The sequence below is a fragment of the Pan paniscus genome, chromosome 5 (assembly GCF_029289425.2).
Source record: "Pan paniscus chromosome 5, NHGRI_mPanPan1-v2.0_pri, whole genome shotgun sequence".
Lineage (NCBI taxonomy): Eukaryota > Metazoa > Chordata > Mammalia > Primates > Hominidae > Pan > Pan paniscus.
In genome coordinates, this window is record NC_073254.2 from 102,972,093 (window position 1) to 102,994,251 (window position 22,159).

At 40.2% G+C, this 22,159-nt stretch overlaps 1 protein-coding gene across 4 annotated transcripts in view; it reads right to left on the reverse strand.

The window, feature by feature from the left end:
* The window catches only part of UBE3D (ubiquitin protein ligase E3D), a 474,449-nt gene that overhangs the window by 279,654 nt on the left and 172,636 nt on the right, over positions 1-22,159 (reverse strand). Inside the window, exons 10-11 of one of the 4 annotated variants that reach the window (XM_063605399.1) lie at positions 9,048-9,114; positions 8,419-8,542 (exon numbers count right to left, since the gene is read on the reverse strand). The exons of 1 other annotated variant lie outside the window; for it this stretch is intronic. In XM_063605399.1, the coding sequence (XP_063461469.1) occupies positions 8,433-8,542; positions 9,048-9,114 (177 nt within the window). In that variant the 3' untranslated portion in view covers positions 8,419-8,432. 2 more of the 4 variants (XM_003816375.6, XM_034962436.2) reach the window with 2 other exon arrangements.

The following is a 22,159-nucleotide window of genomic DNA, read 5'->3' on the forward strand; positions in this document are numbered from 1 at the left end:
AAAAAAAAAAGTGGGGAAAGTCAAAGTTCTGGCAAGTAAGTGTGTAATGTAGACTGCAGAGAAGAAAGGTCCTGGCCCAATTATTACTCACATCTGAGTCAGGAGAAGTGTGTGTAAAACCTACCTGAAGAAAAGCCCTCTAGACCAGAGAAGAAATTTGCTGGCTTTTGGAGACTCATCCCAGAAACAATGCCTTAGTAGGTATCAGAAGAGAATGGACCCAGTTGGAAAGCTTCACTCCTTAGCATACGTAGCTAGGGGACCTCTGTGTTTTACATAAGTGAGTTAAAACACAGATTTTCTACCTAAACACCACCTGGGATAAATTTTTTCTGCCTACTTCAGTAGTTCACCTGTATCAGATTCTTCTGGTGGGCTTGTTACAACACAGATCGCTGACTTCCTTTCTCCTTGCCTCTCCAGCACCTGACAAAGATTCTCTGTTTCACCAAATTCCAGTCAGCCTCCTCTGAATTCTCTTCTCAATGAGACCCTGGCTTTTAAGCTTCTGTGTTTGTTTCTGCATTGTCCATGTTAGCAAGGATCCTACTAAATCAGTTTAACTAGAATTCTCCACCCTCCAGATACGATTACCCTGAATATCTGATCATCCACCATCCCCTAGGTGATGTCTGATCACCCTGGCCTGCCTTCTGCAAGAATCCTCTTAGGTCCCTTTAGCCAGAATTTCCCCTATTCGTGATGTTTCCTCAAGTAAGTTTCCATCCTCTGATCCCTTCCTGCTCCTTAGCTACTGTGATGGTTAATATTGAATGTCAACTTGATTGGATTGAAGGATACCAAGTATTGTTCCTGAGTGTATCTGTGAGGGTATTGCCAAAGGAGATAAACATTTGAGTCAATGAACTGAGAGACGCAGACCCACCCTTTATCTGGGTGGGCACCATCTAATCAGCTGCCAGCACGGCTAGAAGAAAAGCAGGCAGAGGAACGTGGAAGGACTAGACTGGCTGAGTCTTCTGGCCTCCATCTTTCTCCCATGCTAGATGCTTCCTGCCCTTGAACATTGGACTCCAAGTTCTTCAGCTTTTGGACTCTTGGACCTACATCAGTGGTTTTCCAGGGGCTCTCAGGCCTTCAGCCACAGACTGAAGGCTGCAGTGTCAGCTTCCCTACTTTTGAGGTTTTGGGACTTCCTTGCTCCTTAGCTTGCAGACGTCCCATTGTGGGACTTCACCTTGTGATCGTGTGAGTCAATACTCCTTAATAAACTCCTTTTCATATATACATCTATGCTATTAGTCCTGTCTCTCTAGAGAACCCTGACTAATACAGCTATAAATTCCCACTCATCCTTATTGTATTCGGAGTTGAGCCCAATCTCTCTCCTATTACAAAACCCTGTTGTAGTACCTTCCTTTGAATAATGTCTGTCTTACCATCTTTAACAAGGGTCATGGTACAGCTTTTCTCTAACACAGCCCACCAAGTTCCTAATTCAGTAGGGTCGGGTGGGGCCCAGGAATTAGCATTTGTATCAAGTTCCCAGTGATGCTGCTACTGGTCTGGGAACCACACTCTGAGAATTACTGGCCCTACCTACATTTTCTAAGTTCTGTATAGTGTTCTTGAGTTGTTAAGGAGCTGTTGGATTTTGCCTCGGGGGCTGTTCTGATGGGTGTTAGGTGAGGAGATGTGTACAGTGGAGCCAGCAATAGAAAAACTTTCATTTTGGCCGGACCATCACTGCAAAGCAGAGACGGAGTTTAATCAGAGCCATAATTGTTACACTGCTTAAGAATTCCAATTTTCTCTAGTGTATCTCATTTTACTGTGAAGAGATATTTACTGCAGAAAATTTTTGTAATTAAAGCATGTAAGTATAATCAATTTTGGCTTATGGGAATGCTTTTCTAGAAATCAAAATGTATACTGGCATCAATGTACAAATATTCCAGAAACCAACATTAAACAATTTATGAGGTATTCATTAATATTCTAATACATTATTTTCAGCATCTCATTCAGGAATGAGCTGAGGCTTTCTCTGTGAAGATTCAGTGTTCCTATTACTGAAGTGACCCAAATGTAACAGAGCAGTCAGTACAACCTGTCTTCCTCATTCTGCTCCTAACCACATAAATAACCAAATAGTATTCATTAAGTTTGCAAATGGCATCACACTGGGAGAGAAATTACCACGAAGGAGAGAAAAAAAAACCCTTAAATACCACATGACCTTGATAATTTGGAGCAAAGGAGAGAAAATATAACAAACATTATCAAAGTGGAGTACTTACATTTAAAGAGAAAATCCAAATTACAAAATAAAAGGAAGGTCATTATACGTGCAAATTTGCCTCTTATTTGTTCATCTATTCAGCAATTTATTATTGAGCACATATTATGTGCCCGGCTCTGGGGATAGAGTGGTGAACAAAACAGACATTGTTTCTCACTCAGGGAACTCACAGAACAAGGGGGGACAGGGGCCTGAAACAAGGAAATAAATAAAAAACTTCCAGTTGTGATAAGTGTTTTGAAGGGAAAAAGCAGAGTAATGTGAAAAAGAACAATTGATATGTGAGAGAAAGAACTATTTAGAGTAGAGTGGTTAGGGAAACCTCTCTGAGATATGAGCTGGAAAGCAATGAGAAGCAATCCACTTTTGAAAGAAGACTGTTCCAGACAGAGAGGGCTGTCCAGACAGAGTGAATAGCCTGTGCTGAGTCCCTGGGCAAGAAAGGTCTTGGTGTTTTCCTGGAACTGAAAGGAGGCAGGTGTGGCTTCAGCATAGTGGACAAGAGGGGTTGAAGAAAGATATGAGGTGGTAGAGAGATGAGAGCAAGGAGAGAGATAGATAAGGCTGGAGAGAAGGCATTCAGGGTAAATATGGCTCACGAGCAGAGTAACATTTTCAAGCAGGAGCTGGCAAACATTTTCTGCAAAGGTCCTGTATTAGTCAGGGTTCTCTAGAGGGACAGAACCTAATAGTATATATGTAATATATAAAGGGAAGTTTATTAAGTATTAACGTACGCAGTCACAAGGTCCCACAATAGGTTGTCTGCAAGCTTGAGGAGCAAGGAGAGCCAGTCCAAGTCTCAAAACTGAAGAACTTGGAGTCCGATGTTCGAGGACAGGAAGCATCCAGCATATGAGAAAGATGTAGGCTGGGAGGCTAGGCCAGTCTCCCTCTTCATGTTTTTCTGCCTGCTTTATATTCGCTGGCAGCTGATTAGAGGGTGCCCACCAGACTAAGGGTGGGTCTGCCTTCCCCAGCCCACTGATTCAATTGTTAATCTCCTTTGGCAACACCCTCACAGACGCACACAGGATCAATACTTTGTATCCTTCAGTCTCATCAAGTTGACACTCAGTGATCACAGGGCCAGAGTTTAGGCTTTGCTGAGTCATAAGGTTTCTGTCACAACTATTCAGTTCTGCAGTTGCAGCACAAAAGTAGATACAGACAATACTTAAATGAATACAGGTAGCTGTGTTCTAATAACACTCAAATATTTACCAAAACAGGCAGTGGGTGGACTTGGCCTACAGGCCAAATTCTTTCAGTTGCCAAACCCTGAAAGAATAACATCGGGCACAATACTATCCTAGGAAACATAAGTAGGAGCAGGACACTCACCTTCCAGATGAGTCAGCATTAGTCAGACCATCACTGAATGAATGTCTTCCTTGGGCTCCACACTTAAATGGCATATGATAAAACTCACGTAGGTTCTAAAATAGTGATGATTAAAGGTTTGGAAAACTGGCCAAGCAAAAAGTTTAAAGGAGCTGATGTATTCAACTTGATCAACAAAGAAGAGGTAATAAAATACTTTTCACATGTTTTAAGTGTTATTTTGCTAAAGATTGTCCAACTGTTTATATGTTCACTGAGTGGAAAGACATGAGAATTGAAGGGAAGTGAAAAGCGAGACATGAGAAGGAAATGGAACTGGAAGAATATAATGACCTGACAAGGTAAACACCTGTAAACAATGGGCCCCACTGGCTCTCCTCTCTGCCTCCATGGCAGACTTTTCTGTCCAGGAGTAAAAGATTGTTTTAATCAATGTGGGTTAATATACCTCATTTTAAAGGAACACCATAGTGTATAATTTTATCAAGCAAATAGTTGCCCATAATTAGTCACCTTTAAAACATCACATTTTCCTTTTTTTTTTCCAAAAAAAAAAAAGCCATATTATATTGATCAATTACTATAAGCCAAGGGTGCTGGGCATTTGACATGCATCATCTTGTTTACTCTTCACAATACTCCTAGGAAGTCAATACTATCCCCATCCTCATTTTACTAAAAATGAAGTCAATGCTATTCTTATCTTCATTTCACAGAAAACTTAGACTAATGTTACTAAGTAATTTGTCCAATGGCAACTAGCTAATAAATGGTAGACCCAATTAATTTTATTTTTTAAGTGAGGCATAGTAAATGAGGAACAGCTGTATTTACACTTCTTTTTTAAATAGCACTGAGTAATATTTATCATAAGATCTCTACTTTTTAAATCAAGGACAAAAATTAGAATGCACTTTTGACTAAAGCCAACCTAGCTTATCCACAGCTCTATAAACAATAATTTCTACTTATTGTCTACCTGTGTTTTGTGAAGAGGCTCAAATCTTTGAAAACTCTATAGATTCATTTTTCTAAGCTCTCTTAGTGTCTTTTATAGTATTTAGGGTTTTACATGTCTTTGAAAAGAGGAAGCATGGTTATTTTATCATTTCTTTGATAGTTCTGATATCTAAAGTATTTGCAGGTCTGTTTTTGCTGTCTTTTATTCTGTTGGTTCCTACTCTTGGGTTGTTATAAGCTGCTCATTTTTTTCCAGAAAATTTACTGTGAGACTTCTTCGAGGCCTAGGATAAAGGCATATTCCTCCAGAGAGGACTGGAATTTACTTCTGCCAAGTGCTAGAAGGCACTACCACTTCAAGGCCAATTTAAACAACATTTACAACCTGTGGTTTTATTGGACTGCAAATCTGGGAGGCTGGGTTGCAAATCTGTGTCAAGATTAGCTTGTGGTAATATCTCAGGGATAGCTTTCCCTCTTTCTGTCACTGCTTGGTGCCAAGGTAAATATCCTTGCACTCTCTTGGAGGAGGGTACGAGGTGAATTTTTTTCTGACTTACCCTTATAGTTTGAGGTCCTAGTATTATGAGCAGATGGGTCTTCTATTAACCAAGAGCCATCTGCCCTTTGCTCTTGGCTCCTGGGAGAGGATCTCTAAGCCCTTGGAATGTACTGCCCAGTATGAATGCCATTGTGTACCTGAGAGCCTGGTCCACACCAATAGCCTAATGATGTGATTTTGAGTTGGGGCTGTGAGTCACATGGTATCAGCTCGAGCTCTAGAGGGGCTGGAAACTAAAGGTCAGTTTTAAGGCGGGCAGCCAGGTCTAAGCAACTGAGCCCCAGTAAAAACTGGAAGCCATGGCTCAGTTGAGCATCCCTGGTTGACAATACTCTGTGCACATTTTCTCACATCCTTGCTGGGAGAAGTTGGCACTGTCCATGACTTGGCTGGGAGGGGCCAATGGAAGCTCCATATGTGGATTCTGCCCCGTGTGTCTCTGGCCTTGGCAGATTTTAATCTGTATCCTTCTGCTATAATAAATCACAGCTGTGAGTATAAAAGCTTTCAGTGAGTTATGTGAATCCTTCTAGCAAGGTTTCAAGTTTGTGGCTATCTTGGGGACCCCAAACTTGTAATTGGTGTCAGAAGTGAGGGTGGTCTTGGGGACTCCCCTACCTCTGCAGTTGTTTTCAGTAGAAAGTGGTTGCTTCAGTGGAAAGGTGGTCTGATTACCCAGCCAGCCACATAGAAATGGAAGAGTCTGTAGTAATTAGGAGATGCAACATTTTCCTGCCTGTAGCCTGTGTTGCATATCTGTTTCACCTAAGTTGAGCAGTATGACTGAACTAATTTTAACTGAAATGTCAGAACAGGCTTTTATGAAATTCAGATGTAGTCAAATATTGACTAGATAGTTTCTCAATAAAACAAATTTTATCACACATGTATGCATCTATATATAAATATAACATACACATTTATGGCTACATGTGTGTGAATATACCTAACAAAATAGCACTGGATTGAGAGTCAACAGATGTGAATTACACATATAGTTCTGATCCTGCCACTTCCTAGCAATGTCAACTTTGGTGATTCACTTAAATTTTTTGAGTCTACCTCCTCATAAATCCAGTCACCTAGGTCAGGGGTTCTCAGTGGGGATGATTTTGCCTACTAGGGGCCATGTTGGAAATTGATGGGACTACTTTTGGTTGTCGTAATATTTGAGAGTGCCATTGGCATTTGGGAGAAGCCAGGGATTCTAAATTTTCCACAATGCACAGCACAGCACTGCCCATCAAAGAATTGTTCCACATCCCTCACAAATATTGGATGTTTTGTCAGACATTCCTATAGGTGAGACAGCTTTTTATAATTATCTGAGCCCAGAATCTAACTTCGTTTTATGCAGAAAAACAAAGTATGTTTTTGCATGATTTTAATACACATGGAATTTTCCAGATTTACAACTACCATGTATTGAGGGGAGATTTCACTTTGTTTGGATTGGCACTTTCCCTGGGATGCCACCAGAGTGAGTCACTGAGACCACCCACTTGTGTGAGTCTGCACGTGCAGCTGCACATGTGTGGTGTAGGCATAGACTGCTCCCCAGGTCTTCCAGTGTGGTCCTAAACTGAGCATTCCCATATTAAAGTGGAGAGTATTTATTATAAATTACTTTCATTTCTCCTCTGTGTTGTAGCTAGTGCATTATGTGTGCCTGTAGGTTATTATATCTGTGGAATTAATTTCAAAAGAAATTAAACTTATTCCTCCCATCTAACTGAGGCTTTGTCCCCTTTGACTATCATCAGTTTGATTTTTTTTTGATCAATACTACAATATGGTGAATATGGCTAATAATTGAGTACTGTATAGTTCTTTTTTCTTTTTTTTGAGATGGAGTTGCACTCTGATGCCTAGGCTAGAGTGCAGTGGTGTGATCTCGGCTCACTGCAACCTCTGCCTCCTAGGTTCAAGTGATTTTCCTGCCTCAGCCTCCCAAGTAGCTGGGATTACATGCATGTGCCACCATGCCTGGCTAATAAATTTTGTACTTTTAGTAGAGACAGGGTTTCATCATGTTGGCCAGCTGGCCTCAAATTCCTGAGCTCAATTGATCTGTCCATCTCGGCCTCCCAAAGTGCAGGGATTGCAAGCGTGAGCCACCATGCCTGGCTAATTTTTGTATTTTTAGTAGAGAGGAGGGTTCGCCATGTTGACCAGGCTGGTCTTGAACTCCTGACCTCATGTGATCTGCCCATCTCGGCCTCCCAAAGTCCTAGGATTACAGGCATGAGCCACCACACATGGCCCAGTACTGTATATTTCAATATCACTAAAACAATAAATTTCAAATGTTCTTATCACAAAAAAAGTGAGCTGTTTGACATGATGGATATATTATTTCACTTGATTTAATTATGGCACATTATATTTAAAAATGACATCAGTTTGTACCCTGTAAATATATACAATTTGTCAATATATAATTTAAAAAATAATATCTACGGATTTTATTCTGTATGGCATCCTAGTATCCTGTCAGATTTGCCCCATGCCGATTGCACACACACAAAGAAAAGTAGAAGATGATTTAGGATCCCCTTTTTATGAAAAAATATCCACATTGTTAAGAATATGCCAAGGTACATAACTCTGTAAACTTTCTTCCTGCCTTCACTTCAGTTAATTAGCCTAGTTTGGGCTTTGTGCAGTAAAAAGCTCTGGATATGTTTCTAAGCCACCCTGTTCCATGTGGCTTCATAACTACCTACTCCTTCAAGATATGGTCTCTTATCAAGGATGATCTTCTGGTTCAGAGAAGAAAGAGGCCATTAAGGTCATTTTCAAAGGTAGCCTCTACTCAGGACCAAGTGATTGTGTCTTCATTTCAGCAAAATGCATTTCAGTAGACTTACTACTAAGTAGTGACATCACACTAATGAATAAGACCGGGTCATTCATCATAAAAGTCTTATAGTGTAACTGGGGAGAAAGTCTTCAACCCAAAAGGCTGTGACATAATGCAGGGAATGTGAGGTATAAGCAAATGCTATGGGGGACCTGGGGGAGTAACTCATTCGACCTGAAAAAATGAGGAAAGGTTTTAAGAAGTGGGATGGGTTTGGGCAGAGGTGTTTCAGGCAGGGGCACTTCATTAACAAGGTGTGAAGAGGAGAATAGAAAGCATGAGGGAGGCCTCAGGGGAGTCTGGCTAGCATACTCCGAAAGTTAACATCAGTGAGGAATTGTGAGCAAAAAGGCCAGAAAGATAGGTTAGGACCTGTCTTAGTCAGCTCAGGCTGCTATAATAAAGCACCATGGACTCCGTGGCTTACAAACAATAGAAATTTATTTCTCACAGTTCTGGAGCCTGGAAGTCCAAGAGCAGGGTGCCATCGTTGTTGGGCTCTGGTGCAGGCTCTTTCCTGGTTTGCAGATTGCTGACTTCTTGTTATGTCCTTATGTGAGGGAAAGAAGACAAGAGGGCTCACTGGAGTTTCTTTTATAAAGTCTCTTATCTCATTCATAAGGGCTCTTCTGTCATGACTTACTTGCCTTCCAAAAGGTCCCACCTCCTAATACCATCTCATTGAGGGTTCAGATTTCAATACACGAATTTTAAGGGGACAGAAACATTCAGTCAATTGCAGGATTCAGTTGTGGAGGACCTTGAAAGCCGGGCTGAGAGGTCTGGAGAGAATTCTGCATGTATGAGGGAGCTATGAAGTTTGGAGGAGAGTGACATGATCAGAGTCCTGGTTTTGGAAAATTTTCTAGCCAGCAACTGCAGGATGCATTGGGGCTAGGAGGACGTAGGGAGAAAGGGACTTTGGTAAGTTGGTAGTTGTGACAATGTTGCCAGGTAGGAATATGAGGGTGGGGAGCAGAGCAGAAGCAGTCAAACTAGAATAAGAGGACAGAGAGAGACTCACAGAGGAGGAGGATTATGAGGAGGGGCTGTACCTTGATTCCAAGGGTTCTGACCTGGGTGCCTGAGCATCTGGTGATGATGCCATAACCTGGATACCACCTTCAAGGGGAGGAAGAGATAATGAGCTTGGTTTTTAGATCAGTTGGATTTGAACAGCAGATACTATGTTCATATGGAGATGTCCAGCACACTATTAGAAAAAGAGGCTGAGTGCTCTACAGTTTCCAGAGTATCTATCACTTCTCTACTGCTTTTTCCTCCTCTGAAAAAAGGCCCTCTTCTCTTTCTCTGTCCCAGCTGAAGGCTATAGATAGCACTGTGATTAACAGTTCATGCGGAACTCAGCCATTCTAGAATCACATAATATTTCTGCCTCTCTCTAGCTGTATGACCTTAGGTAAGTTATTGGATTTCTCTAAGCCTCATCAGTTTCCTCACATATAAACTGGTGATAACTAAAGTATCTTCTGTATAATGTTCCCACAAATAAATTAATTAATGCCAGCTAATACCTGGCATATTGGAAATGCCTAAAAATATCAGCTGTTAGTAAGCCAAATTATTTACCATTCCACGAACACACCCAGAACTTTCCTTCCTCCCGTCATTTGTCCCTGCTGCTGCTCTCCACTTACAATGCTCTCCAAAGGAACCGATTCCCTACTGTTCATCTTACTCTGTACACAAGATCCTGAAATCCTACTTACTCTTGACTCTAGGAGCCAGGGTTTGAATTTGGAATTATCCATGAGATTGGAAAATCTTGCACCCTCACTGTGATGATTAAAAAAGGCTTGACTGGCTTAGAAGGGGAAATCCAGAGTTTATCCTATTACAGCAAATACTCTCATGCTGTAGGGCTTTCCTAAAACCTTTTAACAGAAGGATCATATAGCAAAGCACCTCACCAAAATAAAGGCTTTATCGGAATATAAAAAAGAAGAAAAGAAAAGTTTGGGAAACCCCAAACAAATGTGATAATGTCTAATGTTTGCTACTGTTTTTTTGTGGACAATTGAACACTTGGCACCTCTATTTTGGATTCCTCTTTGGCAGCACTTTCCCAAGCTAAAAAAGCTACCAGCCAGTTCTTCCCGGCTACCTTCCACCTATGCTTTGTTTAGGCAAGTGTAACTTGCCTGAGAGCTGCAGAAATGCTACTCTGCACAGAGCTGATGCCAGACTGGAAAAGACATTGTTCTCTGTAAAATTAAGATAAGAGATTTTGAAGCAGAAGGGCCCATCTGCTTCAAACTATAACTTTAACAATGTTTTTAAGTTATCTGAAACAGTAGCTCAATGTCATTCTTTGGGTTTCTACTTATTACAGTATCTTTCTTCTGTTTTAGAACAGTTCCTATAGCAATATAATGAAAATAACCTTTTTTTTACAGCCACAAAGACAGAACTATAAATTATTCCTCACCCTAGTTTCCTTTCAGCACATACAAAAGCCAGTGCTTGCTCTGCCCCAATAAATCAAAGCTTCAAAAAGGGCAAGGCAGCTAATCAGAGAACGCAGCTTCTACTAACTAGACAATAAATTTCTGTGTCTGTCATCTTTGGAATTAATAAGAGATAAATGGCCACTTTACACAAAGTTTCCAAACCAGGTCAAGAAACAGTCAGGACATAGAGTGGACTTGTAAACCTGGTCATTATATTCATCTAAGACCATATAATCTAACAAGAAGTGAAGGTTCATCTGCATTTTACACATGAGCAAATATCTTCAATACATTTCCTACAGGACAAAAGACTTCATCGTTTTATTTTTGAAAAGTATATTTTCAAAAAAGAAATAAATGTTTTTAGTCTGGGAGGAATAAGGAAAATGTCTCTTAGAGGAAGTGACATTGGAAATAAATCTTAAAGGATATAGAACCTTTTAACAGCCAGAGAGATTCATAAACATTTTGTAAGAATGGATTAACTCAAATCGATCATACCCTATTGACCCAACTTTTCCAGTTTTCCAATATGAATGTCCCCAGTAGAGTAATTAATGAAGCCAACATTTACTGAATTCCTTCTCTGCATTAGGCATCGTCCTAAGCACAGGATTAAGAAGATGAATAAAATACTGGACCTGACCTCAAAGAGCGCCCACCCTTCAAAAAGTTCAACTGTTCCTTAATTTTATTACATAAAATAAAACACAAGAATCGTTATAAATTGATTCCCAAGTTTAGTTGGAAGCCCCACCTGAAAGTTTTGTTCCACAACAATTTTCTCAGTAAAATAAAATCGAATGACCTAAGATAAAGAGAAGACAGCTTTCCCAGGATAGAAAGGAGTTGCAAAAATCAACTCAATCTAATATACTTTCACCAAAGCCATAGTCACAAACTTAAAGTTGGTAATGCTACATAACTGCTTTAAAACTAAAAGAGAACAAGAATGGTCAAAGCTTGTGTTATAGCACTTCTATAAAGGTAGAATAGGCAAAAAAAATGTAATTAAATTTTAGTCCCAGGTTGAACCCAAACAGTGCTAACACCTGAGATTTCTGCCCTGAATCTATTTATGTGCAGGACCAAGAGAACTTCTGGGAGAACCTCATTTTGGAAGAAGAGATAATTCTGCACTTGGGTTTGGTTCAGAAATGGTGTTTTAGCGTTTGAGTATATGGTACTCAAAATTTGTTTTCAAGTCTAGCCCCTGGGCTGGGATGATAATTTCAAATTTTAAAACATTAAAAAGAGCAGCTTTCAATAAGAAACTATAATTATAGACACTGGGGTGCAGGGAAACACCCATTTTGGGATCTGTGTCACAAAGTGCAACACATGGTGGAGAGGATCAACCTTCTCCTTCCATCTATACCCTAGACAGTGAAACTTTGGCTTATTGAAGTTTCCAAGACTGTTTCACTCTTTTGCTCCACTGGAGGCTTCTAGGTAGTAGAGGCACCTACACCTCATATGGGGCAGCAGTGAAGATCATCAGCACCAAATGATGCTGGAGAAAAAAAGGAATAAAGTGACAGATGCCATGAGGTAAATGATGCATATGGGCACTCCAGAAGGCACCCTAGACATAATTAGAGAGTATTTTGCAGGGAGCGGCAGGACTTTCAATAGTAAGTGAGGATAAGAATCAGATAAATAGGGTTTATTCCTGCTCATTTCACCTCATTGTCTACTCCCCTATGTTTGGCTCCATACACACAGGTTACTCAAATATTAGATCCTAATTCATTTCAACAATGTGTTGAATTATTCTTTAAATAGAAATAAAAGTGTTCACTTATCTGAAATTTAGTAACATAGTCAACAACTTCTTTCCCATCATGGTATTTCAGGTGGAACACTGAGATTTTACACTGGGGTGATCCCACAGCATAATTCTGAGAAGGAAAATGCATGGGGAAATACGAATAGAAGGGAGGAGGACTGGTTCACCAGGGAAGATGCTTTGCCTTGTTCTCCTGAGAACCAGTGACACTGAACAAAAAGATTCCCAGTACTTTTGGAAATTACATAAAAAGTAAATTGAACTTTAGTCCAGAGGGCATCCCTGTCGGATGCGTGGTCAGAAACTTCTGTGCTGGATTCCTTTCCTCACTTAAAGATTTTTGCAAAAGCTTTTCTGCTTGCAAGAGAAGATTCTGAAAAAGATCTCATTTAAAAATATCTGTATGAAAATGCTCAGAATGGGTTGTCACGTCTCTTGTTAGAGCAAAGCTGACTGGAGATGGAAAACTATGTATTCCGTTGTATCTTTAATGGCCTTCACAAATAATTAAAAGTAGAATAGAAAAAAAAAAAACACTGACAAAGCTATTTGGTCAAGACATTTTTTGACAGTTTTTTGGAATTGGGAAACCTCTCCTTGTTTTGCAACAAAAGGTCTTTTCCTCTTCTCCTCAACCTACCTTGTGCTCTGCAACCAGATTGGTTTTTCTAGTGCATCACTTTTATGTTATTCTCCTGCTTAAAACTTCAGAAAATCAATTCCATAGGGGATGACAAGGAGGGGTGGCAGACCAGCAAATTCATAGAATAATCACTGTATCTAAAATGTATTGCACACTGTGTGCCAGGTGCTGTTCTAGACATTATGCATGCATTAACCCATTTAATGCTCAAATAATCCCTATGAGACAAATGCTATTTTTTTACCCCATTTTAAAGATGAGCTTAAATAACTTGCTCAAGATTGCACAGGTGGCATTTCAACCCAGGCAGGCAGATTCTAGAACCCTCTCACTCTTTACTACCGCATCTACATTTTAGAGCTCAAAAAGCCCTCAAGGGTACAAAAAATATATATTTTCTGTTCTTGTTGTGCTTGAGCACTGAGAAGTCAGGAGGAAGGGGAATGTTCTGCAGGTTCATGATGGCATTCAAAGCTTTCCACAATCTAACAAGAACTCTTTCCTATCTTATTCACAGTCCAATCTCAATTCCTCCAATCCAGCTAAATGTTCTCACTATTTCAAAGTTTCATTCTTCCAGAGTGTCTCATTCTTCCCATCTTTCCAAATCTTAATAATCACTTAAGGCCCACATAAAATCTTGCCTCATCCAGACAAGGATGCCTTCTCTGTCCATTGGGAGGGCCCTCTTTGTACTCCACAACTGCTGGGGTCCACACCAGCAGTTTGATATCATCACTCACTGCTTTGCCAGTTTCTCTTGTGTGTTTTTTCTCACCTCCATTCTTAATTTTACTTTCATACAAAGCAATCTCTAATGACAGTACTCATTTCCGAAACACTTTATGTCTATGTAAGGAATACAACCACTGTGGCAAAACCACAGGTGGTAGCCTGTGCTTGCGTAAGGCAGCGGTCCTCAACCTTTTTGGCACCAGGGACTGGTTTTGTGGAAGACAATTTTTCCATGGACCTGTGGTGGAAGGGGGATGAAACTGTTCCACCTCAGATCACCAGCCATTGGTTAGGTTCTTATAAGGAGCACGCAACCTAGATCCCTCTCATATGCAGTTCAGAACAAGGTTCACCTCCTATGGAAATCTAATGCCACCTGATCTGACAGGAGGCAAAGCTCAGGCAGTAATGCTTCCTCACCCTTCACTCACCTCCTGCTGTGTAGCCCAGTTCCTAATAGGACACAGGCTGGTACCGGTCCGTAGCCCGGGTTTGGAGACCCCTGATGTAGAGGGGTCCTTGGCTTGATGGAATAAAGGGAAAAAAGTAAACACAAGCATTGAAACTTGCTCTTCTAAAATTGCCAGGAGCAATTGTCACGGGATTGGAAAGATACATAGGAAATGTGTTTTCTTTATCAAGTTCTCTTTGTTTCCTCTAGTGATTTTTAACACACACATTTCTAACTTACTGGTGATTTCATTAGAAATTAAAAAAAATTTCAACTTAATTTTCTCATGATATCAACAATAAATATCTCTTGCCTGTGCTAGACAAAGTGTCTATGCTTGGCCACTATTTCATTTCTTCTTGACATCATCACTTTTCAGATGGTATTGAATTGAAATGTGGAATTTTATTTCAATTCTTTTGTTACATTATGCACCTTATTTCAAGAATTTTTTTAACATTGGCACTAAACAGAGTATGTATAATCAAATGAACAATTCAGAGAATTTATAGTGCCCTATATTGAGTTTATTATTCAAAATACTGGTATTTGGGCCTAGTGCGGTGGCTCATGCCTGTATCTCAGCACTTTGGGAGACTAAGGCGGGTGGACCACTTGAGGCCAGAAGTTCAAGACCAGCCTGGCCAACATGGTGAAACCCTGTCTCTACTAAAAATACCAAAAAAGAAAAAAAAAAAAAAATGCTGGGTGTGGTGGCAGGTGCCTGTAGTCTACTTGGGAGGCTGAGGCAGGAGAATCACTTAAACCCAGGAGGCAGAGGCTACAGTGAGCTGAGATTGTGCTACTGCTACTGCACTCCAGACGGCCACAGAGCAAGACTCTGTCTCAAAAAAAAAAAAAAAAAAAAAAAAAAAAGGGAGAGAGAGAAAAAACAAACAAACCCTGTATTTGGAGGAGACAGCAACAGTAATTTTTTTTTTTTTTTTTCAGAAAGGATAGTGGGCTGGGAGCAGTGGCTCACACCTATAAAATCCCAGCACTTTGGGAGGCCGAGGCAGGCAGATCACTTGAGGTCAGGCGCTCGAGACCAGTCTGGCCAACATGGTGAAATCCCATTGCTACTAAAAATACAAAAATTAGCCGGGCGTGGTGGTGCACGCCTACAATCCCAGCTACTCAGGAGGCTGAGGCAAGAGAATCACTTGAATCCAGGAGATGGAGGTTGCGGTGAGCGAAGATGGCGCCACTGCACTCCATCCTGGGCAACAGAGAGATACTCCATCCCCCCCTAAAAAAAAGAAAGAAAAGAAAAGAAAAGAATATTGGATGGTATACTTTCTGAGTCCAATATGTACTACTATGGAACTTAAAACTAATGATGACTAATTTTGTTACTTATATCACCATCCTATGAAGAGAAAGTTTCAAGTGAAGGGGTCACACAGTGATCAACCCCAGAGTGTGGGTTCAGGAAAGGGAGCACAGGAGTGATCAAAGCTGGCATTTCTGGCTCTTCTTCCTAGAAATGCTATTACCTAGGAAGAGGGGAAGAGGGTGTGGGAAATGTAAGGGGAGGTACAGGTCTGAGAGATCCTTTTCACCAAAGACTGGTTCCTTTCACTGATTTCCAGTGAAAAAAGAGAGAAGATTCCATTTTTTTTTTTGTGGGCACTTATAAGGCGCTTTCTATTTACAATTTCTCTCCCAGTTTCAATCTGCAGAAAGCCTGCCATGTCCTTTTTAGGCTGGGAAGGGTACTGGGCAGAGGGTGACAAGCCCTGTTTTCCTTGAGTTTAGGAAGAGTTCAGCCAGAACCTCCATATAGGCAATCTACTGCTGCTACTGCTTGAAATTAAGTTAACCACTTGTGGCGTTCATGATTTAGGCTTTTTTTTTTTAAGCAGATTTATTGAAATTTGCAACCAAAACACAAATAGAGTGCATACAAATTATGACAATAAAAATCATTTTCACCTTTTTTCTAAAATAAGTAATAAAATAGAAAATAGTTTTAATCTATGAAATGTTAAAAAGGGATCAAATAAAAATATTGAAATATTTATAGAAAGAAACTAATCAGGCTGTGTATAATAGGGGAGAAAGGTGAATAAAGAAAATGCAGTCATCTGGCCAGCAGTTGTCATTCTGACCAGAAAGGCTGCCAAAGGTCCCAGGAAGGCTACTAAAAGACACGACTAGGACACAAATCCTGCCCTCTGCTTATTGTACCTTGTAACCAAAGGATCCTAGAATAAGGGTGGCCTTGAAAATGGGTTTCATAATTTATATGTAATGGGATTGAGAACAAATTGATTTAGTTTATTCCAGAATGGAAATAGGGACATATTTTTAAAAGAATGGTAGTACAGTTTAGATGTTTTTAAAAATGTTGTTTTGAACAATTACGTGTTTGTCATTCTTCTTAAAACTGGAGGATTTACCTCTTATGACTGATTTCCATTAACTCCCTCTTACTTTTTCTCCCAGATTAAGTTTTGATGATGAGCTCTGATTCAGTAGATGAAATCTCAAATATATCTTACAATGTAAAATGTATCATAAAAGGTAAAACCTATCTTAAAATGTAAAAGCATCTTAAAATGTAAACCAAGAGAAATGGTTACATTAAATCATATTGAGTGATCTTGTGTATTTAAGATTTAAGAATGTGTAGAACTCTTAAATAAGCATCTAGTGGGACACACTCCTCTGATGGGTAACATTAATGGTGATTCTTCTCTAACTATAGACTAAGACGTACCAATCATTCCTACATTCCTGAATAACAACGAAATGTGGATCTCAATTAATATTTGTTATACATTAGGCGCAAAAACAAATGTACAGGAACAGCAACTAGGCTGGCTTTATCATGCAAAAGGAAAACTATTTAACACCATCAGCACTTTTTACAATAGTGGCTACTGAGCAGACTTAATTACCAAAAGGCCTGCACAAGGCCAGTTACATCAGCATGTCTGGGTCTAATCGGATTCTTTTTTCTGGTATCTATGGAATCAAACACGCTTTGCTAATATCGGTGGATCCTTGTTTAGTCAAGCTACTTTTGGCAAAATGATGCAAGGCTGCAGTTTGTATGTGATCTGTTGGCCTTTAACAATGCAGCTCTTGATGGAACTGAATTATTTTAATCATATATGGTACCATACAGTATACATACACTTTAAGCTCAATTGAGCCATCCGTGTCTGAAATAGCACCTAATCTTTCTTAACCCATCTTTGTCTTATTGTGCTTTGCAGAAATTATATATAATAATTTTATGATAAAACATAATACTTCTATTTTTGTCTGCTTCCTCCATGAGAATGCAAGCTCGATGCAGGCAAGGACTTTGTCTTATTATCTCTATCTGCAGTACCTGTAACTATGCTTGAAATGTAGTAGATGTTCTAAAAGTCCTCACTGGATGAACAAACCTATATAGGTTTGCCAAAATGAGTGGCTGACAGAAGTTTTCAACAGGTAATTTTACTGTAACTTTATACTAGATAAAAACAAGTTCACAGAACCACTTGTTTACAGCAGATTTTAGAGACATAAAAAAGGGACTAGAAATTTGGTGCTTTACTAAGAGGTCCTTGGTAACCAATGCATGTCTGCATTCTGTGGTATCCTTATCTAAGAATACTACTGAATACATTGTGGAATTATATTCACCAGACAGAGGAGGCTAATGTGGAACAACTTCCAAGGGTCAACATTAATATTGTACAGCCTGCTTCAATTCTGTGTAGCCCTCCCAGCATGGTTTAAAATGAAATTTAAATGTCTTTAATGCTATCCCTGTGTCTCTTTGTTTCTGTGCATGTGTCTCATACACGCCAATTCACTCACCCACAGCAACAAAAAGATAGAAAGAGCCATTTCCCTTTTCCCTTCATGCCCTATAGCCCCAAAGTAGACTCTCACAGGTACAGACATGTTACCCCTCAGACCTACCCAGTGACTAGATGTAAATAACTCACTTTGAGCACGGGCGTAGCTGTGCTGGCCCTCCCTTCCCAATTGTGGAAGATCCAATGGAGACCTGTTGAGCTTGGGAACTTCACCATGACAAGATTTATGTGATTCATGACAGATGCAATTTAAAGCAAAGTAACTATAGTGTCGCCAGAAACCTGCCCTTTGTGTGCATGTGTGTGTTGCATGACCTCCTCTTACATCTGTCCCTCAGAGCTTCTCATGGTCATGGTCATTCCACCTCCACTCCCCACACTATGCCATCAGAAAGAAGGCTGGCTTGGTTCCTCCTAAGGCCCAAGGAAGAGGTGAGATGAGGGTGTCTCACTACATTTGACTCAACTTGATTTTATTAGGGAGGCAAGGTTAGAAAATTAGAATATTCTTCTAGTTGGGTTTTTTTGAGCAGTACAGAGTTATCTGTGCAATCACAAGCACCTTTAGGATCTAAATCATAAACATACATTAGTATGGTAGTATGGCCATTGCTTTTTTCCAGAGGGAGAAAAACTATCTCAGAAGAAAATTCTTTTTTATGCACAGGCTGAACTCTGCTTCATCTAATTTATTCCAATTTCCAACATTAGACCAATACAAACTGAACTCTAAGGAACAGTCACACATAAAGGCATTCACCACTAATGTATTCATTTGTGAAAAAAAAAATAGCATACTAAGCTTAGGCTACATGCCAGAAAAAGATTCAGATTTTGTAATAATCTGTCATGGGCAATACACAACTCTATAGACAGTCACCAAATCTTGTTTCTCAGGCCATATCTTCTATAGCAGTGGTTCTCAGCTGGAATTAATTTTGTCAATCACAACAATATCTACAGATATTTTTGGTCAACACAACTGGAGTGGAGGAGGGGGCTGTGCTAATGGAATCTAGTGGGTAGAGGTCAGGGATGTTGCTAAACATCCTTCAATGCGGAGAGCAGTCTCCCACAAAAAGAATTATCCAGACCAAGATATAAACAGTATTGAAGCTGAGGAACCCTGCTGTATACTGACAGATAGGAATCTAAAGCATGGAAAGTCAGCATGATGTTTGGGAGTCTAGTAGCTTAAGTGAAGCCAAACTAATTCTCTTCTGTGGCTGTGAGTCTTGGATGTATCACTAAGAACTTCAACGTTTCAAACTGTGCTTAATAAAATGACTCTGCAGGATCAACAGTTGGGTATTATTCCTATGTCAGTCTACAAGTTACAGAATTAGGAGTGCCATACCACTGCTCTGCTAGTAAGACAAATGTTTTGGTTGCACTACCAGGAAGAAGAAATCATGAAAAGTACACCCAATCATAAAATGCCAAGTGACACCTGTGTTAAGAATGTTAGCGGCCAGGCGTGGTGGCTCACGCCTGTAATCCCAGCACTTTAGAAGGCTGAGGTGGGTGGATCACCTGAGATCAGGAGTTCGAGACCAGCCTGGCCAATATGGCAAAACCCTGTCTCTACTAAAAATACAAAAAATTAGCCAGGTGTGATGGCGGGTGCCTGTAATCCCAACTACTTGGGAGCCTGCGGCAGGCAAATCGCTTGAACCCCAGAGGCGGAGCCTGCAGTGAGCCGAGATCTCCAGCTGGGCAACGAGAGCTAAATTCCATCTCAAAAAAAAAAATGTGTTAGAAAATTTGCGGATAGAAAACTCAGGGTTTTTGAGGCAAGATATATCAGGTGGTCTGTGGAGATTAATGCCAATTGAGCACCAAGGATATTTACAAATCCACAGACTGTCCTCCTGATCCTGGGACAGGAAAGGAGGATGTCAGAGAGAGATGGATCAGATCTTGGGCAGAGGAGATGGACATGCCTGGCTCCAGTCCCAGCTTTGATCCTAGCTGTGTGATTCTAGGCAAGTCTCAAACGTTACCTGTGAAATTAGGAGCTAGCGTGTACTCTGTGGGATTCCCTGTAGCTCTATCCTTCTCACTGAAAGGTTTCCTCACCGCTTGTGCTGGTACACAAAGAATAGAACAACTCTGTAACAGGATGCTAGTGAGGTATATTTATTAATTTGCAATAATGTATGGTAAAGGAAATAACAAAAGAAACATGCAGATTTGCATAAATAGGAAATCCTTTAATTTGATAATCATTCATTCAACAAACATCTATTGAGCATCTCCTCTGAATAAAGTATAAAATGTTTTCTACTTTTCTTTTTTAAAATTTGTTTTAAATCATCCTGAGAAACTCTTTAAAAGTTTATTTCCTAGGATTTATAGCAGTTAACATTCAGTTCCACCAATAAAATTCCTCACTGGATTCCACACAGGACAGATGGATCTCCATTAGGTAATAACCTTCCAGGTGGTGCTGACACTGCACATATGTGAATATTCCTCTCTGTGGGAAATAGAGATGTAACTTCTACACTTGCCTCAACCTGCTACTATGACTTTCTTCACAGTCCTGGGTTTTCAAAGATCTAAAGTTAACTCTTCTCTTAGAGAATATATGCAAACAAGTAAACTTAAAACTTCAATGCAATGCTCTTATCCCATAGCTCTGGTTCTTGTCTTTGTAATTGATGCCTCCTGAGCTGACTGCTGGCCTCGGTGTGCTCCTGCTTGAGAGCTGTCTGCCAGGGGAGGAGAATGCCCAGCTCTAATAGTTACATCTTCAAAAAGGCCACCTGGAGAAGGAAGAAAAACCCACAATGCTTTACTTCTATAATATGACAAAATGGCTGCATGTACATCAAATCAGAATCAGGTTAAGTCTGGTCAATAAGATCATATGCTTGTTTAAACAGAAAAATGACTCTTAGTGGATCTAGACATTTTATTTTACAGCAGGATCCAATTAGTCTTTTTTTAATGAACCATATAGTAATTAAGATGATGCACATGCATTTTAAAGGAGAAAAATAGAGTTTTAATTGAAACTAAAGTTATATTGCTACGAAGTAATCCAGTCCTCGTTCCCATCGATTCACAACTATTGTTTTGGACCTTCCATATTTAGAATTCTGAGTCTCATTCCTAGGCGATTCTGGGTCCTCATCCCTATAGGTAATTATACCAGTCTCTCCTAGGTCATTGTGATACTTTCACTTATATTGGTTGGTCAGCAGCAATTCATCTTAAAACCTAGAGTTAAAAAAAATTAATTCACACAGTCTTACGTACAAAATATTTTCAGACTATGTAATGAGGCCTAGATCAAATGCATCTAATTTCCCAATAGTTTTGAAAACAGAAACAAACTTAACAAAGTCAATCATAAATGTTTAGAAAGGTTTAGTTCAGGGGTGACAATAAATTGGGAACTGTGCTAATATGAGGAAGAGAGTCAAGTATAGAGCAGAGATAGATCGTGAAGTATGGGAGGCTTGGGAAGCTCGTATTAGGCGTGAGCAACAGAAGTAAAAACATTCTACTCTTGGGGAAGTATGGGACATCTGTCAATAGCATCAGGAAATTTTGTCCTTAAGTCCCCGAATGCAGTAAAAAGAGGTGTGTATTTAACTATTCTGTTAAAAGAAAAGGTAAAGGGAGGGTCACACAGGGCAGAAAGCATCTGCTTTATGCTGAGTAATTCAGAAGGATGTTACCCTTCATACGGTGCTGGTGAGAAAGGCACCTGCTGAGTTTCCATATCAACTTCCTGCTGAATTTCTCTATCAAGAGAACACCAAATTGGAAGGAGCAGCAAAGAGGAAAGGTTGATTCCTAAACAAAATGTAAACATGGACAATTGATGCAAACCTCAAGAGCTTACTGTGAAGCTCAAATGAGATCATTGTTAGTTCAAGCTGCACCATTTTGTAAGCCTCGCCCCCACCCCCCCAACCATTTCATAGTCCCAGGTCAAAGTGAAACGTTCCATGGGGGTTCAGACCATGAGAAACATCCTGCCCAACCACCTGACTTTCTTATCATACCCTGCCAGGCAAAGGCCCAACTGAAGGAACATTGCTATCATATCTTGCTGGACAAAGGCCCAAGGAACATCCTATGACATCCCACTGGAAAAAGGGCCAAACCGCCTGATCATAGGAACATCTTATCAATATCCTGCCGGGCGGTAAGCCATACTGCCCAGACCCCTCCCACCCATACCTATGAGTACCCCAGCCTGTAAGCAGCGGTGGGCTCTGGCTGGCATTAACTGGTCCCCCA